Raw genomic sequence first — 23,020 nt, 5'->3', positions numbered from 1 at the left:
ATTCTTGCCAGCACTTGCTATTTTCTGTTTTTGTTTTAAATAACAGCCACCCTACTGGATAAGAATTGCTGTCTCTTGTGGTTTTGATTTGCATTTCCCTAATGATTAGTGATGCGGAGCATCTTTTCATGTGCTTATTGGCCATTGGTATATCTCCTTTGGGAAAATGTCTGTTTATTTCCTTTGCCCATTTCTTAATTAGGTTATTTGCTTCATTATTGTTGAGCTGTGGGAATTCTTTATACATTCAGGATGTTAACCCCTTTTCAGATGTATAATTTGCAAGGATTTTGTCCCATTCAGTGGGCTACTTTATCACTCTTGTTGATAATGACTTTTGATACACAGAGGTTTTTAATTTTGACATAGTCCCGTTTATCTATATTTTCACTTGTTGCCTGTGCTTTTGGTGTCATATCCAACAAATCATGGCTAAATCCAATGTTATGAAGATTTCACCTATGTTTTCTTCTAAGCATTTTATAGTTTTAGCTCTTGTATTTAGGCCTTTAATCCATAGTGAGTTAAATTTTGTATTTGTTGTAAGATCAGACTCCAACTTTATTTTTCCAGCTGCCAGGAGTGTTGGCTGAAGCTCATAGCTCAGTTCCTCTGCAGGAATTGTCCTTGACAAAAGAGAAAGGCTTCAGTCCAGGTTACAGCCTCCCCTAGTGCTCCCTGCGTTCAGTGACTGCTCACCGGGGGAGCACAAGGTTCCGCCTCTCTCCATCACTGTAGAGTACCTCCGAAGTGTCACTGCAGCTTCAAAACTCATTATCATTTAAACCCTCCACCCTTCTGCAACTCTTATCTCCTCAGAGGAGATGTTCCCCAGCTCTATACAAATTTAAAAATTTGTTTCCTAGGGAGTCCAACCTAAAACAGTGGTCTAAATAAACTGAAAAAAAAAAAAAAGATTTTTAAAGTAGCTGTTCCAGTTATCCATTTATTGCCTTGCAGCTCCGAATCTACCTTCATTGTCTGCTCTGTCATAAGACAGTTGGGTCCTGTAAGTTTCTCCCTTTGCTAGTAGGCCCAGTATTAAGCTCTGTTAGTACAGGGCACTGGAGGGACACTGGAGGAAGAGGGGGTTCTCTTCGTGTTCCAGTGTGCTCAGCTTGGCCAGCTCCTGCAGTGCGGGTAACTTCTCCCAGCAGCGTACAGCAGCCCTCGGTGCCCGGAAGCTCCCACCCATATGCCTCGGGCAGCTTCATGGTGGATTGCTACCAGTGCGGCACCTCCCTGTGAAGCTTCTCTGGCACTGTTTGCAGTGAGTTCTGAAGTGTAGCAGTTCCCTGTGGGCAGGTCTCCCCAGTGCCCCCAGAAGCCATATTTCTAGTAAGTTCTGCCAACCCAGCATTTCATGAAGTTCTTTGCCATCCAATGATCCACAGCCCTCTTCAGTGGGGTCTGGATCTTGGGACTGGAGGTGCTGCTTCCTAGAAGGCACTCTCTCGGCCTTCGGGATAGTGCTGCTCCTTGTGCTGGGTATTGCTGAATTCTTTAGAGTCCTCTGTGTGTGCTGTGCTAAACTGCTTCAGTCGTGTCTGACTCTTTGCGACCCCATGGACTGTAGCCCACTCGGCTACCCTGTCCATGGGATTCTCCAGGCAAGAATACTGCAGTGGGTTGCCATGCCCTGCCCCAGGAGGTCTTCCTGATCCAGGGATCGAACCCACACTCTGCACTGGAAGATGGATTCTTTACCACTAGCGCCACCTTACTTTCTTACTATTCATTCTCTCATTACTCTAATTCTCTGAAGTGAAGTGAAGTGAAAGTCACTCAGTTGTGTCCTACTTTTTGCAGCCCATGGACTGTAGTCCATGGAATTCTCCAGGCCTGAATACTGGAGTGGGTAGCCTTTCCCTTCTCCAGGGGATCTTCCCAACCCAGGGATCAAACCCAGGTCTCCTGGATTGTAGGCAGATTCTTTACCAACTGAGCTAATTCTCTGATCAGATCAGATCAGATTAGATCAGTCGCTCAGTCGTGTCCAACTCTTTGTGACCCCATGAATCTCAGCACGCCAGGCCTCCCTGTCCATCACCAACTCCCCGAGTTCACTGAGACTCACGTCCATCGAGTCAGTGATGCCATCCAGCCATCTTATCCTCTGTCGTCTTCTCCTCCTGCCCCCAGTCCCTCCCAGCATCAGAGTCTTTTCCAGTGAGTCAACTCTTTGCATGAGGTGGCCAAAGTACTGGAGTTTCAGCTTTAGCATCAGTCCTTCCAAAGAAATCCCAGGGCTGATCTCCTTCAGAATGGACTGGTTGGATCTCTTTGCAGTCCAAGGGACTCTCAAGAGTCTTCTCCAACACCACACTTCAAAAACATCAATTCTTCAGCGCTCAGCCTTCTTCACAGTCCAACTCTCACATCCATACATGACCACTGGAAAAACCATAGCCTTGACTAGACGAAACTTGGTTGGCAAAGTAATGTCTCTGCTTTTGAATATGCTGTCTAGGTTGGTCATAACTTTCCTTCCAAGGAGTAAGCATCTTTTAATTTCATGGCTGCAGTCACCATCTGCGGTGATTTTGGAGCCCCCCAAAATAAAGTCTGACACTGTTTCCACTGTTTCCCCATCTATTTCCCATGAAGTGGTAGGACTGGATGCCATGATCTTCGTTTTCTGAATGTTGAGCTTTAAGCCAACTTTTTCACTCTCCACTTTCACTTTCATCAAGAGGCTTTTGATTTCCTCTTCACTTTCTGCCATAAGGGGGGTGTCATCTGTATATCTGAGGTTATTGATATTTCTCCTGACAGTCTTGATTCCAGCTTGTGCTTCTTCCAGCCCAGGATTTCTCATGATGTACTCTGCATATAAGTTAAATAAACAGGGTGACAATATACAGCCTTGACGAACTCCTTTTCCTATTTGGAACCAGTCTGTTGTTCCATGTCCAGTTCGAACTGTTGCTTCCTGACCTGCATACAAATTTCTCAGGAGGCAGATCAGGTGTTCTGGTATTCCCATCTCTTTAAGAATTTTCCACAGTTTACTGTGATCCACACAGTCAGTCAAAGATACAGTTAATAATTCCTGATGTTAAAATTTCCCTATTCAATGTGAGATTTCTATCTCCCAATTAGACTCTGAATGATATAGTCAGTTATGAAACAATATGCTCAGTTAGTTGACAGGGAAAATCCAGCAAACTCCTACATGCTGATAAAAAATAAAACTTAAAAGAATCTGTGCTCAAAACAGAATTAAGAATGTTTTTGTTTTATTTTCTTCGGTTGCTTTTTTTTTTTTTACTATCCAGTTACTTTTATAAGCAAGACAAATATTTTAGAAGGGAAAAGAAATACTGTGCTAATTTATAAGGTCTTTGATATACATAAAATACTTAACCAAATAAATTTAATTGGCCTTGTATTATGAAGCTTTTCAACTCAAAGTATGGTCCTTGGATCAGTAGCATCAACCTCACCTGGGAGCTTGTTACAAAATGCAGAATCTCTAGGTCCTCCTCAGACCTGCTATATCAAATTCTATATTTCAACAATACCCCCCAGGTGATGTATATGCATATTCAAGACATAAAGTTTGAGAAGCCCTACTACAATGGGCAATTTAACTTATAACCTATGAAAAAAATAATTTAGTTCTCTCAGGGGAGCTACCAGTTTCCAGGGAATTTGTTGCATAGAAATGATAGCCCAATACTCATTTTTAAACAACAGTTCAAAAATTCATGCATTTTCATCATCTATATCTCAAGCACGGAGGTGATCCTTTGAAGTCTTCTGTGATTTAAGCCTTATGTGATTACACAGATATGTTATTTATTGATGGATAATTTAGTTTTTTTTAATACACTGGCTTCCCCAGAAAGCAGAGCTAGAAGCAGTGGCTTTTGCACTTTTATTTATTTATTTTTAATTTCAGTACTCTATTTATTTATTTGGCTGCTCCAGGTCTTAGCTGTGGGACTCAGGATCTTCAATCTTCATTGTGGCATTGAGGATCTTTTTTACTTTCTGCATGCGGGATCTAGTTCCCTGACCATGATGGAACCCAGGCCCCCTGCATTGGGAGCATGGAGTCTTAGCCACTAGACCACCAGGGAAGTCCCTGCACTATTATTTTATTAGGACATACAGTCCAGGTGGATGAGAGTGGGATAAGGAACCAAAGCAGGAAGAAGGGAGAGTTAATATGGAGGCAATATGATGCTGACTACTGGTGACAGCAACTAGTTAAGTACGAGAATATGCCCCCAGGACACAGTGGTACCCCTTCTCAGGAACATCCAGGCAGTCCACTGGTGCATGCTTGCCACATCTCCCAAACTTGGCGTTACACATACACGAGGGGTGTGAGTATCTCAAGATGTCCCATAGTAGAGGTGACAGGAAAGTCCTGGATAGCTGAGAAGTGGATAGGACAGGCAGGAATCAGGAGCTGTCAGACTGCACCAGTCTAAAGTTGTGCAGAGCTCATAGAAAGCTGGTCACTGACCACAGCAGCAGCTGAAATTAGGGATATAATTGATAGGTGAGATTGAGAGGGTCCAAAGAGGTGAGGGAGAGGTGTCTGATCCAGAACATACTTAGAAGAATATTTCAAAGAAAGACATAATTTGTTTATGACTTGAAAGGTCAGTATCTACAATTGTGCAGTTTCTCAAATAACTGAGTAACATTTCTTCCACTTTTAAGAATGTGTCAGGGATGCACGCAGAGTGAATCTTGTTGAGATGAGTGAACTACACACAAAAATTACAAGGATAAATGATGAAATTGAGTTTCTAAAGAAGAAAATACTCCATCTGCAAACAGATAATACAGCTCTAGGGTAGGTATTTTTGTTTGTTTGAAGAAGTCAGGGTCTGGGGATAAAGTGGGAAATTTTTCTTAAGGGATTTGTCCTCTGGTCTGATCTTCCCTGTAGCTCAGTCAATAAAGAATCTGCCTGCAAGGCAGGAGACCCAGATTCAATTCCTGGATCAGGAGGACATGGCAACCCACTCCAGTATTCTTGCCTTGGAAAATCCCAATGGACAGAGGAGCCTGGCAGGCCAGAGTCCATGGGGTCACACAGAATCGGACACGAATTATCGACTGAACCACCTCTGAACTGGTGCCGGGCAAGTTAAGAGGCAGAGATAACTTGTAGAAGATGACTGGGCTGATGAGGGATGTGTGATAGCTTCAGAGAGCTGGGAAGAGAGCAGAAAACCTTCTACCACCATAGCCAGGAGACTGTAGGATTTCAGAAGGAATTAACTTTCCCACAGCAACTACACACAACTTACTGTGTGTAAGTCACACACTGCCTCGCACCCCAGCTCCAAAGGTAGAAACACAGTGACTTTCATTTCATTTTTAGTAAAATTAAGTTTACAAGCCTCAACCACCAAAGCAAGAAATCTTGCTGGGTGTTGTGTTGCAAGTATAATATCAAACCAGGTATACTGTAGCTAGATGAGTTCTTTAAAGACATTCAGGTATAGTCTTGTGGAGGGCTGAGGATGGGATTGGTCCTAGATATTTATTACCTGCAATTAAATGGAAGCTGACATCTGTTAGTTTCATTTGTTTATTCTTCAGCTATGTTATTAGCACTTCCCCTTCTGTGGGCTTCATCTTTTCCATCTGTAAAATGGAGATTACAAATCTTGACTTACCCAGTCCATGAAGGAAGAGATATTCTGAAAGAAAAAACAATAAAATCCTGAAGAATATCTCAGCTCTATGAGTAAATTTGCAAGAGTAATGTATAAATGTCAGACTTCCAGTTTGTGAGAGTAAGAAATACTCAAAGAGCCCTTATTATAGTGAAAAAATCTTCTTGGGAAGGTAAAATATTCAGAAGGTTGCTTTGGTGCAAAAGATATCAAAGCATCAGGAATTAGGTGGGATCTCAAGGCCCAGGGATAGTTTTCTCGGAACACCTATTTTGGAAGATGCTCTATGAAAAAGAAAGGTCCTTGACCACAGAAGTCTGAGAAAGACTGCGTACACTAACCCCTCTTGAAGATTCACAATGCATATTTATGCATGGTGCATGCTAGCCACAATCACCGGAGACCACAGACTATCAATTCCTAAACTACTAACAAGGAAGCTAATGCCCAGGCTGGAATATTCACATCAATTGGCCAGCACCATCACACCCCTATGGACCAATGACTGTCAAACTTGAGTGTACATTAGCATCACCTGGAGTGCTTGTTAAAACACAAATTACTGGGCCCTCCACCGCAGATTTCTGATTCAGTAGGTCTAGGGAATGAGGGCAAGAATTTCCATTTTTAACAAGTTCCTAGATGCTGCTGCTGGTCCTGACCACATTTTGAGAATCACTGCCCTAGAAAAATCTTCATGGAAAGCCAAATTACAAGTGAACATAACGTGGGTTGCCTGATGAACCAGCATCACCAAGCTACAGTCAATTATTGCATCCATTTTTGGAAGAAAGATGTACATCAAGGTGCCTGCACTCTCTGACAGGCTGGTCCTCCCCTGGACAGTCCTCAAAACCTGGGCACATGCAAGCTTTTCAGGGGTTGGGGAAGGGGATTTCCTCAGGTCCTGAGAATTGGGAGACCAACCCATCTCAATATACCTAGTCAGGTATATTGATTTGATATGTTTTGCTTTGCTTCCTTATGGCTACTCAATCCTTAGTCTGCTTCATTCTTAGCAGGCTTCCTCTACTAAACCTACAAAATACCCATTATTTGACACCATCTAACCTGGGATTCTTTCAATTGCCTTTCTGTGGTGGAGTTAATTCTGGAAAATAAACTTACCAACAACCTGTTTCTATTTTCCTGAGCCTTTGCCCACAATCCCCCTGAACTTAAATGTTTAGCTTTGGAGATTAGAAGAAAGTCTTTACATTGCAGGAGATTTGAAAAAAGGAAAACAGAGAAATGGCATCACTGTTCTTCCTCCAAATCTTTTATTGTCATTCCTGGGGCAGATGTTTCTCACAATCTTAGGGTCTCCTTCAGGTGGGAGTGGCCAGCAATGAATATGTAAGGTTAACCTCTCCTCTTGAACTCAGATTCAGCTATGGCTGTGAGAAGATAGGGCTTCCCAGGTGACTCAGTGGTAAAGAATTCGTCTGAGATGCAGAAGACACAAGAGATGCCACGAGTTCAATCCTTGGGTCAGGAAGATCCCCTGGAGGACGGCATGGCAACCCACTCCAGTGTTCTTGCCTTGGAGAATCCCATGGACAGAGGAGCCGGGCAGGCTATAGTCCATAGGGTCACACAGAGTCAGACACGACTGAAGCGACTGAGTACACACAAATGTGAGGAGTTAAGAGAGTTTAAATTAGATTTTAAACACCCTCTGAACCATGAAGACAGACTCAGATCCCTCTTCCCCAATTCCGTCCTTCAGAGGGGGATTAGGTTTCTCCTGGACATTCTATGCAGGGCAATGGCATCAGAAGGTGACTAGAAGAGTGGTGGGATGTTTATCTATCTTTGGCTTAAGTATGTATCTCACGATGATAAGGTAGTCATGGCAAAGTTACATATCAAATCTTTGTCCAGCGAGATTCCACTTGCCTGTTCAAAATGGTTTTTGAATCATTGTAAGCTTTAAACCAAAATATCCCATAGTAACTACCTGGTATATGAAGATGGCTGGGGTGAGGTGGGACCCCAAGACACTTTGGCAGTGATAAAGAGTTGCAAGATGGATACCGTGTTTCCATCTGTCCTTCGTCTCAACCAAGTTTAGGCCATGACAAATACAACTCTAAAATAAGCCAGTCCAGGTTCGATGCACGGTACTGGATGCTTGGGGCTGGTGCACTGGGACGACCCAGAGGGAGGGTAGGGGAGGGAGGAGGGAGGAGGGTTCAGAATGGGGAACGCAGGTGTACCTGTGGCAGATTCATTTCGATATTTGGCAAAACTAATGCAATATTGTAAAGTTTTAAAAATAAAATAAAATTAAAAAAAAATAAAATAAAATAAGTGTCCCTTAAGTTTCCCTCTCTATGGTGGTTCATCTCATCAAACAGACTTTAAATTTCTTTCTGGAAAAAGCCATTCTTTTTATGCCAAGAAGGATTCTTTTTCTCTAGTGAAAGGCAAGAGGAGCTAGCGAAGCATTATGGAAAGATTGTCCTGTCAGTCAACCACGCAATGAAAGAAAAAGCCACTACCACTATTTACATCAATGAGACTTATACCAAAATTAATTTGGAGAAAAAAGAACTCGAATTGCAAAAAACCTATATTCAAGAAATAGAGGAGCAAATAGAAAGAGAAAGAGCAGAATATTTGAAGAAAAAGGAAAAACTGAATCAAGAGGTAAGTGGTATGATTTTTTTTAAAAATAGAGAATTGTACAGAATTGAAGCAGGATATGAGAAATAACGTATTTGCCCTTGAAGATAGCAAGTGTTCCCATGGTATCTTCTGCAGGAATAGAGCAGAGGCTCCAGGACACTGGAGCCCGTGGGGGAGATTGATTTGTCCCGTGATCTCAGTTCATGGGAAAGAATACAAGTGATAACGATGGCAACACTGGGGTGGCCCCTTGCTTATATGCAGCCCTATAGGAAGTAGAAATTTGCTTCCGTGCATTTGGTTGTCTTTGACAGTTCTGAGGCCCTGTTTCTGTGGATAGGATCAGTGAGTTCAGCTCTGCTGGAACTGATGCGGAAACTTGGCCTCTATGCGCTGTCACCGAATTGAATCTTGGAAACAGAGTTTTGGGTGAAGAAGAAAAGAATAGCTTTATTGCTTTGCCAACAAAAGGTAACCACAGTGGGCTGATGCCCTCAAAATCATGTGTCCTAAGCCAGTGAGGAGGGAGTCTTTTGGTCAAGGGAAGGATTGCAGACAAGGATCAGGGTGCACATGGGGGTCTACATTCCTTCAATCCAGAGGTTATCTGGCCTGGCATCAGGTGGTCTTGTGATGGCTTCTGTGATTCTCAAGGTTATTGAACTGTGACCTTCTCTCTGAAATGAAAAATGCTTCAACAAGTAGTTAATTATATCCATGGAAAAGAAATGCAAAAAAAGCAAAATGGCTGTCCGGGGAGGCCTTACAAATAGCTGAAAAAAGAAGAGAAGCAAAAAGCAAAGGAGAAAAGGAAAGATATAAGCATCTGAATGCAGAGTTCCAAAGAATAGCAAGAAGAGATAAGAAAGCCTTCCTCAGCGATCAATGCAAAGAAATAGAGGAAAACAGCAGAATGGGAAAGACTAGAGATCTCTTCAAGAAAATTAGAGATACCAAGAGAACATTTCATGCAAAGATGGGCTCGATAAAGGACAGAAATGGTTTGGACCTAACAGAAGCAGAAGATATTAAGAAGAGGTGGCAAGAATACACAGAAGAACTGTACAAAAAAGATCTTCATGATCCAGATAATCACGATGGTGTGATCACTGACCTAGAGCCAGACATCCTGGAATGTGAAGTCAAGTGGGCCTTAGAAAGCATCACTATGAACAAAGCTAGTGGAGGTGATGGAATTCCAGTTGAGCTATTTCAAATACTGAAAGATGATGCTGTGAAAATGCTGCACTCAATATGCCAGCAAATTTGGAAAACTCAGCAGTGGCCACAGGACTGGAAAAGGTCAGTTTCATTCCAATCCCAAAGAAAAGCAATGCCAAAGAATGCTCAAACTACCGCACAATTGCACTCATCTCACACGCTCGGAAAGTAATGCTCAAAATTCTCCAAGCCAGGCTTCAGCAATATGTGAACCATGAACTTCCAGATGTTCAAGCTGGTTTTAGAAAAGGAAGAGGAACCAGAGACCAAATTGCCAACATCTGTTGGATTATGGAAAAAGAAAGAGAGTTCCAGAAAAACATCTATTTCTGCTTTATTGACTCTGCCAAAGCCTTTGACTGTGTGGATCACAATAAACTGTGGAAAATTCTCAAAGAGATGGGAATACCAGACCACCTGATCTGCCTCTTGAGAAATTTGTATGCAGGTCAGGAAGCAACAGTTAGAACTGGACATGGAACAACAGACTGGTTCCAAATAGGAAAAGGAGTACATCAAGGCTGTATATTGTCACCCTGCTTATTTAACTTATATGCAGAGTACATCATGAGAAATCCTGGGCTGGAAGAAAAACAAGCTGGAATCAAGATTGCTGGGAGAAATATCAATAACCTCAGATATACAGATGCCACCACCCTTATGGCAGAAAGTGAAGAGGAACTAAAAACCTCTTGATGAAGGTGAAAAAGGAGAGTGAAAAAGTTGGCTTAAAGCTCAACATTCAGAAAACGAAGATCATGGCATCTGGTCCCATCACTTCATGGGAAATAGATGGGTAAACAGTGGAAACAGTGAGAGACTTTATTTTGGGGGGCTCCAAAATCACTACAGATGGTGACTGCAGCCATGAATTAAAAGATGCTTACTCCTTGGAAGGAAAGTTATGACCAACCTAGATAGCATATTCAAAAGCAGAGACATTATTTTGCCAACAAAGGTCCATCTAGTCAAGGCTATGGTTTTTCCAATGGTCATGTATGGATGTGAGAGTTAGACTGTGAAGAAGGCTGAACGCCGAAGAATTGATGCTTTTAAACTGTAGTGTTGGAGAAGACTCTTGAGAGTCCCTTGGACTGCAAGGAGATCCAACCAGTCCATTCTGAAGGAGATCAGCCCTGAGATTCCTTTGGAAGGACTGATGCTAAAGCTGAAACTCCAGTACTTTGGCTACCTCATGCCAAGTGTTGACTCATTGGAAAAGACTGTGATGCTGGGAAGGATTGGGGACAGGAGGAGAAGGGGATGACAGAAGATGAGATGGCTGGATGGCATCACTGACTCGATGGACGTGAGTCTGAGTGAACTCCGGGAGTTGGTGATGGACAGGGAGGCCTGGCGTGCTGTGATTCATGGGGTCACAAAGAGTCGGACACGACTGAGCGACTGAACTGAACTGAACTTACTTGATGAGGACTCCAGTTCTGTGTAAGAGCTCAAAGATACTGTTTTGTTTATCTCTTGAGGAATCACATCCTTGCCTCAAGGCTGCACTATTGTTTCCTACTGCTCCTCCCTTGTTCCTGCATCTCCTCCCTTCCTTGATATAGCAACTGTTTGAACTGCCTTTTGGAACCCAGGGAAGGTCATGGAAGCTGTTGAGTTCAGTTCAGTTCAGTTCAGTTGCTCACTTGTGTCCAACTCTTTGTGACCCCATGGACTGCAGCACACCAGGCTCCCTGTCCATCACCAACTCACAGAGCTTGCTCCAACTCATGTCCATTGAGTCGGTGATGCCATCCAAACATACTCTCTTCCCATTCTTCTCCTGCCTTCAATCATTCCTAGCATCACGGTCTTTTCCAGTGAGTCAGTTCTTTGCATCAGGTGGCCAAAGAATTGGAGCTTCAGCTTCAGCATCAGTTCAGTTCAGTTCAGTCACTCAGTTGTGTCTGACTCTTTGCGACCCCATGGACTGCAGCATGCCAGGCCTCCCTGTCCATCACCAACTCTCGGAGTTTACTCAAACTCATGTCGATTGAGTCAGTGATGCCATCCAACCATCTCATCCTCTGTCCTTCGCTTTTCCTCCCACCTTCGATCTTTCTCAGCATCAGGGTCTTTTCAAATGAGTCAGTTCTTCACATCAGATGGCCAAAATATTGGAGTTTCAGCTTCAGCATCAGTGAATATTCAGGACAGAGTTCTTTTAGGATGGACTGGTTGGATCTCCTTGCAGTCCAAGGGACTCTCAAGAGTCTTCTCCAACACCGCAGTTCAGAAGCATCAATTCTTGAGAGCTCAGCTTTCTTTATAGTCCAACTCTCAAATCCATACATGACTACTGGAAAAACCATAGCTTTGATTAGATGGACCTTTGTTGGCAAAGTAATGTCTCTGCTTTTGAATATGCTGTCTAGGTGGGTCATAACTTTCCTTCCAAGGTGTAAGCATCTTTTAATTTCATGGCTGCAGTCACCATCTGTGGTGATTTTGGAGCCCCCCAAAATAAAGTCTCTCACTGTTTCCACTGTTTCCCCATCTATTTGCCATGAAGTGATGGAACTGGATGCCATGATCTTCATTTTCTGAATGTTGAGCTTTAAGCCAACTTTTTCACTCTCCTCTTTCACTTTCATCAAGAGGCTCTTTAGTTCTTCTTCACTTTCTGCCATGAGGGGGTGGCATCTGCATATCTGAGGTTATTGATATTTCTCCAGGCAATCTTGATTCCAGATTGTGCTTCATCCAGCCCAGGATTTCTCATGATGTACTCTGCATATAAAATAATAAGCAGGGTGACAATATACATTCTTGACATACTCCCTTTCCTATTTGGAACCAGTGCCTTGTTCCTTGTCTAGTTCTGACTCTTGCTTCCTGACCTGCATACAGATTTCTCAAGATGCAATCAGGTGGTCTGGTATTCCCATCTCTTTCAGAATTTTCCACAGTTTATTGTGATCCACACAGTCAAAGGCTTTGGCATAGTCAATAAAGCAGAAGTAGATGTTTTTCTGGAACTCTCTTGCTTTTTTGATGATCTAGTGGGTGTTGGCAATTTGATCTCTGTTTCCTCTGCCTTTTCTAAATCCAGCTTGAACATCTGGAAATTCAGAGTTTACATACTGTTGAAGCCTGCCTTGGAGAATTTTCAGCATTACTTTACTAGCGTGTGAGATGAGTGCAATTGTACAGTACTTTGAGAATTCTTTGGTGTTGCATTTCTTTGGGATTGAAATGAAAACTGACCTTTTCCAGTTCTGTGGCCACTGCTGAGTTTTCCAAATTTGCTGGCATATTGAGTGCAGCACTTTCACAGCATCCTCTTTTAGAATTTGGAATAACTCAACTGAAATTCCATCACCTCCACTAGTTTTGTTCATAGTGATGCTTCCTAAGACCCACTTGACTTCACATTCACACCATCATGATTATCTGGGTCATGAAGATCTTTTTTGTACAGTTCTTCTGTGTGTTCTTGCCACCTCTTCTTAATATCTTCTGCTTCTGTTGGGTCCATACCATTTCTATCCTCTATTGTGCCCATCTTTGCATGAAATGTTCCCTTGGTATCTCTAATTTTCTTGAAGAGATCTCTAGTCTTTCCCATTCTATTGTTTTCCTCTATTCTTTGCATTGATCCCTGAGGAAGGCTTTCTTATCTCTCCTTTCTATTCTTTGGAACTGTGAACTCAAATGGGTATTTCCTTCCTTTTCTCCTTTGCCTTTCACTTCTCTTCTTTTCTCAGCTATTTGTAAGGCTTCCTCAGACAACCATTTTGCCTTTTGCATTTCTTTTTCTTGGGGATGGTCTTGATCACTGCCTCCTGTACAATGTCATGAACCTCCGTCCATTGTTCTTCTGGTACTCTGTCTATCAGATCTAATCCCTTGAATCTATTTGTTATTTCCACTGTATAATCGTAATTGATTTGATTTAGGTCATACCTGAATGGCCTAGTGGTTTTCCCTACTTTCTTCAATTTAAATCTGAACTTGGCAATAAGGAGTTCATGATCTGAGCCACAGTCAGCTCCCTGTCTTGTTTTTTATTTTTGCAGACTGTATAGAGTGTCTCCATCTTTGGCTGCAAAGAATATAATCAACCTGATTTCAGTATTGACCATCTGGTAGAGTTTTCTTTTGTGTTGTTGGAAGAGGGTGTTTACTATGACCACTGCATTCTCTTGGCAAAACTCTTTTAGCCTTTGACCTGCTTCATTCTGTACTCCAAGGCCAAGTTTGCCTTGTTACTCCAGGTATTTCTTGACTTCCTACTTTTGCATTCCATTTCCCTATAATGAAAAGGACATATTTTGGATGGGTTAGTTCTAGAAGGTCATGTAGGTCTTCATAGAACCGTTCAACTTCAGCTTCTTCAGCATTACTGGTCAGGGCATAGACTTGAATTACTGTGATATTGATTGGTTTGCCTTGGAAATGAACAGAAATCATTCTGTTGTTTTTAAGACTGCATCTAAGTAGTGCCTTTCGGACTCTTTTGTTGAATATTTTGGCTACTCCATTTCTTCTAAGGGATTCTTGTCTACAATAGTAGATATAATGTAGATATAGTAGATATAAATAGTAGATATAAATCATCTGAGTTAAATTCACCCATTCCAGTCCATTTTAGTTTGCTGATTCCTAAAATGTCAATGTTCACTCTTGCCATCTCCTGTTTGACCACTTCCAATTTGCTTTGATTCGTGGACCTAACATTCCAGGTTCCTATGCAACATTGCTCTTTATAGCATCGGACTTTACTTCTATCACCAGTCACATCCATAACTGGGTGTTGTTTTTGCTTTGGCTCCATCTCTTCGTTCTTTCTGGACTTATTTCTCCACTGATTTCCAGTAGCATATTGGGCACCTACCAACCTGGGGAGTTCATCCTTCAGTGTCCTATCTTTTTGCCTTTTCCTACTTTTCATAGGGTTCTCAAGGCAAGAATACTGAAGTTGTTTGCCATTCCCTTCTCCAGTGAACCACGTTTTGTCAGAACTCTTCACCATGACCCGTCTGTCTTGGGTGGCCCTACACAGCATGGCTCCTAGTTTCACTGAGTTAGACAAGGCTGGGATCCATGTGATCAGATTGGTTAGTTTTCTGTGATTTTGGTTTTCTGTCTGTCTGCCTTCTGATGGAGAAGGATAAGAGACTTATGGAAGCTTCTTGATGGGAGAGACTGACTGAGGGGGAAACAGAAAACAGAAACAGTCTTGTTCTCATGGGCGGGGCCATGCTCAGTAAATCTTTAATCCAATTTTCTGTTGATGGGTGGAGCTGTGTTCCCTCCCTGTTATTTACCTGGGTCCAAACTATTGTGCCATTAATGAAGATAATGGCCTTCAAAAGGTCCCATGCATGCACTGGTACACTCAGTGCCCCCAACCCTGCAGCAGGCAACCACCGACCCATGCCTCCATGGGAGACTCCTGGACACTCCCGGGCAAGTCTCAGTCAGTCTCTTGTGGGGTTTCTGCTCCTTTCTCCTGGGTAGTGGTGCACACAAGGTTCTGTTTGTGCCCTCCAAGAGTCTATTTCCTCAGTCTTGTGTAAGTTCTGGAAGCTCTATGGTGGGGTTAATGGGCAACCTCCTTCAAGAGGGCTTATGCCATACCCAAGTCTGCTGCACCCAGAGCCCCTGCTTCTGCAGCGTTCCACTGCTGACCCATACCTCCATAGGAGACACTCAAACATAGTTCTGTCTCAGTCTCCGTGCGGTCTCTGGATCCTGGTGCACACAAGGTTGGTTTGAGCCCTCTGAGCCTCACTGGCAGGTATGCGGTTTGATTCTAAACATGATTTCGCCCCTCCTACCATCTTGCTGGGGCTTCTCCTTTGTCCTTGGATGTGGGATATCTCCTCAAAGTCACTCTAGTGCTGCATGGCTGTTTTGGGTGAGGGGTGGGGATTTTCAGAAATTTGGTCACTGCCCGCTTTCTGGCTTTTTATGGTCAGCTTTCAAATTGTCATGGCACTTGTGGGTGTGTCATTTAGCATATGCTAATATATTACAATGAGCCTATAAAGAGGCTCGAGGTCAACTGAAAGTCAAACTTTCTGCCATCCTGGGCCTATCCAGTTTAACCAGTTTTTGTAGTATCCTGTTTTTCTCCATGGCTTTGTCCCCTGCCCTCTTCGTTCTTGTCCCAGTTTGGTTCTGTGATTGTTTCCATGATGTGTGCAAAGTTGCTTCAGTTGTGTCTGACTCTTTGTGACCCTATGGACCATAGCCCGCCAGGCTCCTCTGTCCATGGGATACTCCAGTTATGAGTACTGAGTGGGTTGCCATGCCCTCCTCCAGGGGATCTTCCTAACTCAGGGATCGAACCCACAACTCTTACATCTCCTGCATTAGCAGGCAAGTTCTTTACCACTAACACCACCTTTTTTCATGATAAGACTATTCATAGGTTCCAGTTGGGTCTGAGAGTTTTTATCCTTTAAAGCACCTATGTCTTCAGAAACAGTTTTACACTAAAACCATGGATTTTTTTTCTTTTTTTTTTAAGTGTAAATAGCTCAGTCTTAGTCATCCTCAGAACAAGTGCTTTTGTGAAGTCATTGACAAGGGGTCCCTTGGGCAGTCTGCAACCACTAACCAAAATTTGTAAAAGGTCGAGCTCCATGGACCTTTTCAGGGGATGAAGCCATTGTCAGCCTGCACTGCAGTGCTGAGTCAACTGAAATCCGTGGCTCCTGTCATTGGGCTAGACCTTGCTTGGATTTATTGTTATTACAGTGAAATAGTGTCAGAATAATAAGAACCAAAGCGGTGTTTCCTCTTTTCTTTCTCTACCCGCAACAATGCTGAGAGGACTTCTTTTCACCCATTGTTTCCAGCCCTCTGCTTGACTCTGAGCAGTCCAGAACTCCCACACTGGAGAGGCTCACTGAAGTTACAGGGGTAAAAAGCGGGATGTGTCTGCATGGGCACAGCTTGAGGGATGATGTGCAGGGCAGTGTAGGTGGGGAGTGGGGAGAGCCTTGTCTCTCTTTTTTTTTTTTTTTACTTCTGCTGGGGCTGAAACAATGGTCAGTGGTGGCCTGAGTACTACTGACATTTGCCCACCAGAAGGAAGACTCCACCAGGCAGGGATTTTGTCTGTCTTTTTGTTGCTGAATTCTAGCACCATGATGGGTGCCTGGCATACCTTGCGTGTAGTAGACACTCTATAATATTACTGTATTGAATGATTGAGTTTCTAACTTCATTTTAAGCCCTCGAAAGAAGTTTCCACCCTCTTCCATCCCTTCCTATTCTTTAATATAAATATAATATATTATATAAAATATGTATATTACATAAAATTTTTAAAAGGAAGCCCAGAGGGACTTCAGATTGAGAATTTGAGAACATCATAGGTTCTCCTTCCTTTTGTGGATAGTGTTTCTCAGTCAAAAGCACTAATTAAACGAATAAGTGTGGCTTTACAAAAACAGGTAGTGGCTGGATTTGGCCAACAGGTAGTGGTTTGCCTACCCTTGGTCTAGTGCCCTGGGAGAAAAGGAAACGCATTAGAGTACTCAGATGCAAATAGCAAAAGCCTTGACTCAAACTTGCTTAAATAGTAAGGGCATTTATCATCTTACACAGTAGGAATTCCCAAGGTAGGGCAGACTCCAGAACTAGCTAATTCGGTGGCTCATCCCTCTTCCATCTTTCATTTTAAGGCTGGTTTCCCTCATCATCACAAGATGCCTGCCAGTGTCAACTGGACTATATGCTTCATATTCACATAGAAGAAGAAAACCTTTCCCAACCAGGGACATAAGTCTTCTTGCCAGGTTAAGATAGTGCCCACCCCAGAATACTAATGGATCCTAAGGGAATGCATGTACTAGTGGGCTAGACCAGCTAGGGTGGATATTAAGGAGTCAACCACTGATGCTCACTAAATACACATCATATGCCATGGTAACAGCTTGTTAATTCCCTTTATTTCCAATAAGAAAGGAAAACCTGTTTACAGCTGTCAGAGTCTTCAAACCCATAAGATCTCCTCTAACACAAAACAGAATTGTTTTTACTAATATTATTTCTATAATTGCAAGACTTTAGGAGAAGATTTAAGCAAAAGAATGAGGACAGAATATCAATTTTCAACAAAATTTATTATCACCAAGTTTCATTTAATGCACCTGTGCTCTGGTGCAGAGATAATTGATAATGATCACATTCATTCAGAGTAGCCAGTTTGAGTGAATTGGCTGATGACTGATGGAAAACCACACCACTGTACATTTTCATTAATTCTTTAATACAAAGTTAAATATGCTTTCTCAGGCCTTACTACTCACTGGCCTTGCTCTTGATAATTCATCTTGCCAACAAATCCATGATGTGTTTGATTTTGATAAGAAGGTGACTTATTTAAGTAGGATCTGACAGGTAATCACAATATGTTTGGTCTTAGTAAAATTGTTATTTATCCTGTTAATGAAAATAGTCAATAAACAAAATCTATAATAAGAACAGAAAAGAGTTTTATTTGAGCCTAACTAAGAACTAGTTCAGAAACCAACTTCCCAGATTACTCCAAGGAGCTGTTCTGGAGAAGCAGGGTTTTCAGCACAGTTTTATATCTTGTCAGAACAAAGACAACTGAACAAGTCAGAGTTACATTTCTTCAACGTTCTGAAAAAGAAAAATAAAGAACATACCAGCACCTGGGGAGGGAGTCTTATCATCAAAGGAGTAACAGCATACTTAGCATCCCAGGAAGAGGGACATTTAATCTTTATTTTTAACACAAATTTTCTTTACTTATTAATATTTCCTTTTCTTAAATAGTTACAGCTGATGTAGAATGCAGGTATGATAGACCACAAAAAGGCTATTTTAGTTAGCATAAAATTCAGGTTAGCTGATGTATATAAGCCAGAGTGACTTCCTTATATCTCAATATGTGAAAATTTATCAGTCCCCAACAGGTTGGTGACCCCTCTCTATGGGTCCTTTGCCCAGTGTCGCAAATGCCAGTCAAACGAAACAGGGTTCAGTATAGCAAATCAGAAACTCAATTCATTAAGGAACAGAGAAGAGAGAGCTTGTGCTCTAAATACACCATCTTCCTGAAGGAAGGAGAGTAAACGAATTCTGAGGAGTAGGAGTTAGCAGTCATCAGGGCTCTAGGAAAGGGGCGGAGATTTATAGAACCAGGGCGGCTGGAGCATGCGCCGTCTTTCATGCTTCCTTGCACAGGGCATGAGTTGCGCCTCCTGCTGCTGCTGCTGCTGCTAAGTCGCTTCAGTCGTGTCCGACTCTGTGTGACCCCATAGACGGCAGCCCACCAGGCGCCGCCGTCCCTGGAATTCTCCAGGCAAGAACACTGGAGTGGGTTGCCATTTCCTTCTCCAGTGCATGAAAGTGAAAAGAGAAAGTGAAGTCTCTCAGTCCTGTCCGACTCTTAGTGACCCCATGGACTGCAGCCCACCAGGCTTCTCCGTCCATGGGATTTTCCAGGCAAGAGTACTGGAGTGGGGTTCCATTGCCTTCTCCTGAGTTGTGCCTGCTGCCGCTGCTGCTGCTGCTGCTAAGTTGCTTCAGTCGTGTCCGACTCTGTGCGACCCCATAGACGGCAGCCCACCAGGATCCCCTGTCCCTGGGATTCTCCAAGCTAGAACACTGGAGTGGGCTTCCTACAGAGTACAAATACCCTGTTTGGGCAGAGATCTTAACATGGTAAAGAAGCAAAGTTAACTTTCCGACACCTCAAGGTCTTATGTGCACAGGAAGGGCATTCCTGTGGTCAAGTCACACAGCCAGTTCAGGGCATTTGACCACTGAATATCTCTTAAGGCATAGCCACAAAGCATTTCTGCCAAATACCAGGTGCTTTTGAAACAGAGATAAATCAAAGTAAGGATCTTTTAGTTCTCGGAGCTTGTATGGGTGACACAATGTTAAGTTGTTCAGGGCTGTGAGCTGCCGTACCTTCAATAATTTTGGTTTTGGTCTGTTTTATTCCTCATTAAATAATGTGAATTTAAATTTCTGAACAATTCTTGATTCCTTCCTTTGCTCTCCTAATGTGCTGTAAATCTGTTTTTTTATTTTATATATTGTTGTATTTTACCAGTAAATTTTTTTATGTTTTACTAGTAAATTTTAGAACAAAAGCTACTTTTATAATTTGCTTTTAATGATCATTGTTTTTTTGTGACTTTAAATTTACTAGTTCAACATTTTATAATTACAGTTAGGTCTTTGTGATTTGTTATTTTTCCTTTGATGCTTCAAAATAAGCCCAAACCTGGTTGTTTTAATTTGATAAAATACTTAGGTTAAATATGGTATGAAAGTGAAGTCGCTCAGTTGTATCCGACTCTTTGCGACCCCATGGACTGTAGCCTATCAGGCTCCTCCATCCATGGGATTTTCCAGGCAAGAGTGCTGTGCTGGAGTGGATTGCCATTTCCTTCTCCAGGGGATCTTCCAGAGCCAGGAATCGAACCCTGGTCTCCTGCACTGTAGGCAGATGCTTTACCATCTGAGCTACCAGGGAAGCCCAAATATGGTATATGTAAATATGGATTAGGTTGGCAAAAAATTTTTAAAGGATTTCCTAAGTTTTGTTGTCATCTTAAGCTTTCTGATTGGTTTATTATGTTTGTTAATACAGATTGAAGAATATAAAAAACTCTGTGAACTTAAGAGAAAAGAAACTTATGCAAAGAAGAAAGAATTGGATAAATTAAGGCTTACAATGACAAAAATGAGAGAAACTGTTACTACGAGCACAGTGGTAAGAAAAAATAAAAACTGGTTTTTCATGTCTGACCACAGGCTTCTCAATATACACTGCCTTAAAAATAGCAGGAGTTTTTTAAAAAAAGGAGTTGATTTTAATTCATCTTCATGCCATTCTGGGGAGAATGTTTTGAGCATGTTAATGTTTTCTGACATATTATTTAAAGTGTCATAGTGTAGTTATGTTTTCTTCAGGAATATGATGAAAAGAAGTAAGTTTGAAATTCCTTAGGTATAAATTGCATTTAATGGACTGCCCAACCCAGAAATTGAACCCAGGTCTCCTTCAGTGCAGGCAGATGCTTTACTGACTGAGCTACGCATGAAGTCCCTTTAATGGGCCAAAATACTATAAAACTGGTTTTAAAAAACACATATAGAACTGACCAAATGCATACAGAATCTTATGTAATGTTTCTGTGAGATTGCTTTATTCTGTATAACAAAGTGAATAACCACGGACAGGTTCCTTATTTCTGAATATGTGATAATCAAACAGAATTTGGGCTGTCCATTTATACTGAGTACAAGAACATTAATATGCACTTTTACTTTTAAAAATTGATAACATTGATTGAAAAAGCCAGTACTGTGGTAGTCAGTACTTTAAAATGAGAGTTATCCTCATTTTAAAGATGAGAAAACTGATCTTATGGAGGTGACTATAGTTGAAGAGGTCAATGCTGATACTACTTCTATGTTAATTAAAATAGAAACACCTGTAATCAATCATAATTAGTTGAATTAATGAGTCTTTAGTGATTTCTTCTCTCTGTTTTGAATTGTTGTTGTTTAGTCACTAAGTCATGTCTGATTCTTTGTGACCCCATGGACTGTGGCCCACCTGGTTCCTCTGTCCATGGGATTTTCTAGGCAAGAATACTGGAGTGGGTTGCCATTTACTGCTCTAGGGGATCTTTCCCATCCAGGGATTGAACCCACATCTCCTGCATCGGCAGGTGGATCCTTACTGCTGTGCCACCAGGGAAGTCCTCCATCTGTATTGAGAATTACATGTAAAACTACATGGGGCAATAGTAATACTAATATATATATAACATTTCTTATTAGAATGTTCAGTTAATTCCATTTATAGGATAGTTCTGACCATTATGGGCTTTCCTGGTGACTCAGTGGTAAAGAATCTGCCTGCCAATGCAGGAGACATGGGTTTGATCCCTGGGTTGGGAAGATCCCCTGAAGGAGGAAATGGCAACCCATTCCCAATATTCTTGCCTGGAGAATACCTTGGACAGAGGAGCCTGGTGGGCTTCAGTCCATGGGGTCATGAAGAGTCGGACACAACTGAGTACCCATGCTTTTTTCCTTGACCATTATAGTTACAATACATCTATTATGACATCCAGTTACAAAACATTAGTAAAACAAAAAATTTTCTCTGCATACAAGATCATTATCTGTTTTTTTCAAATATCAATGCAATAAGGAAGCATGAATCTAGCTAGGTTCAAAGGAGAAGATGGGTTGGATAAAACAGATTTTATCTGCATGCCTAAGCTCATATATTATGGCCTCATAAATTATGTCACACACATCACTTAGCTTGGAAAAATGAAGTATATGTTCCTTAACCTGTACTCCAAAGATCTCTACAACCAAATAAGACAAGGCTTGAGGTGTCAGGGATACTCACCTCAAGTGTCTCTCTCTCTCTAGTCGTGTCCGACTCTTGCAACCTCATGGACTATAGCCCACCAGACTCCTCTGTCCATGGGATCCTCCAGGCAAGAATCCTGGAGTGGGTTGCCATTTCCTTCTCCGGGGATCTTCCAGACCCAGGGATCAAACCTGGGTCTCCTCCTCTGCAGGCAGATTCTTTACCGACTGAGCTATGAGGAAAATCCAGTGTCTCTCTACCTCCCCGCAATCCAACACCCCACCCACCTTACTGGTGGAAAGTGAAAGTGAAGTTGCTCAGTCATGTCCGAACAACTCTTAGCGACCCCATGGACTGCAGCCCACCAGGCTCCTCCGTCCATGGGATTTTCCAGGCAAGAGTACTGGAGTGGGGTGCCATTGCCTTCTCCTTACTGGTGGAGAATAGTGTTTAAAGCACAATGGCAGTATCACAGGGGCTTCCCAGGTGGTAAAGTGGTAAAGAACCCAGTGGTAAAGAACCAGCCTGCTAATTCAGGATACACAGGTTTGATCCCTGGGTCAGTTAGATCCCCTGGAGTAGAAAATGGCAACGCCCTCCAGTATTCATGCCTGGAAAATTCCATGGACAGAGGATCCTGGCAGGCTACAGTTCATGGGGTCTTGAAAGAGTCAGACATGACTGAGCATGAGCTTCAGATACGTATCAGAGAAACCTGCATCTGAATCTTGGCTTTACTAACCCAGAGTTTCCTCGTCTATAATATGGAGGTCGTAGGACTGCCTACTTAGAGGACTTTTGTAGAGAAGGAATGAGGTCATGCCTATAAGGCTTTTAGCTGAGTGCTTTGTATTTGGTAAAGTTTGTTGTGGTTGATGTTGTTATTTCCTGAGATTAGAAAACAACATTTTGGCCATGAACTTGAGACTACTGGGAATTTCAGGTTCACCTTCATGTTGGTTCACCTTTGGTTTAGAAAACTCTGCAACCAGGTCAAGCTAATGTGATTCTGGCAGAAAAGAAGAACAGTGTATGATTGCTTCTCAAGGTGCCCTACAGTCCAGGGTGGAGAGGTTAAAGGGCTAGAGGCAACGAAGATCAGGCTGGATGGGCCTTGAGCATATAGTCACTAATGATGATCAGAGTCCCTTGGACAATCTACTGATCTCTGATGGCAGTTCTA

General features: G+C 42.3%; 1 protein-coding gene across 5 annotated transcripts in view; it reads left to right on the top strand.

Moving 5' to 3' along the window:
• Nucleotides 1-23,020, top strand: part of CCDC175 (coiled-coil domain containing 175) — a 74,458-nt gene that overhangs the window by 5,008 nt on the left and 46,430 nt on the right. For all 5 annotated transcript variants that reach the window (XR_009496073.1, XR_009496072.1, XR_003036709.2 and 2 more), the window contains 3 exons: nt 4,678-4,813; nt 8,069-8,297; nt 20,092-20,214. Coding sequence is in view for 2 of the 5 variants with exons in the window: in XM_005212054.5 (XP_005212111.1) it covers nt 4,678-4,813; nt 8,069-8,297; nt 20,092-20,214 (488 nt within the window). In the remaining 3 variants the exon portion in view is untranslated. The remainder of the gene's footprint in view (nt 1-4,677; nt 4,814-8,068; nt 8,298-20,091; nt 20,215-23,020) is intronic.

The sequence above is a fragment of the Bos taurus genome, chromosome 10 (genome assembly GCF_002263795.3).
Source record: "Bos taurus isolate L1 Dominette 01449 registration number 42190680 breed Hereford chromosome 10, ARS-UCD2.0, whole genome shotgun sequence".
NCBI classification, from domain to species: Eukaryota; Metazoa; Chordata; class Mammalia; order Artiodactyla; family Bovidae; genus Bos; species Bos taurus.
Note: the sequence above shows the minus strand (reverse complement) of the source record. Positions and strands in the feature narration are given on the sequence as shown.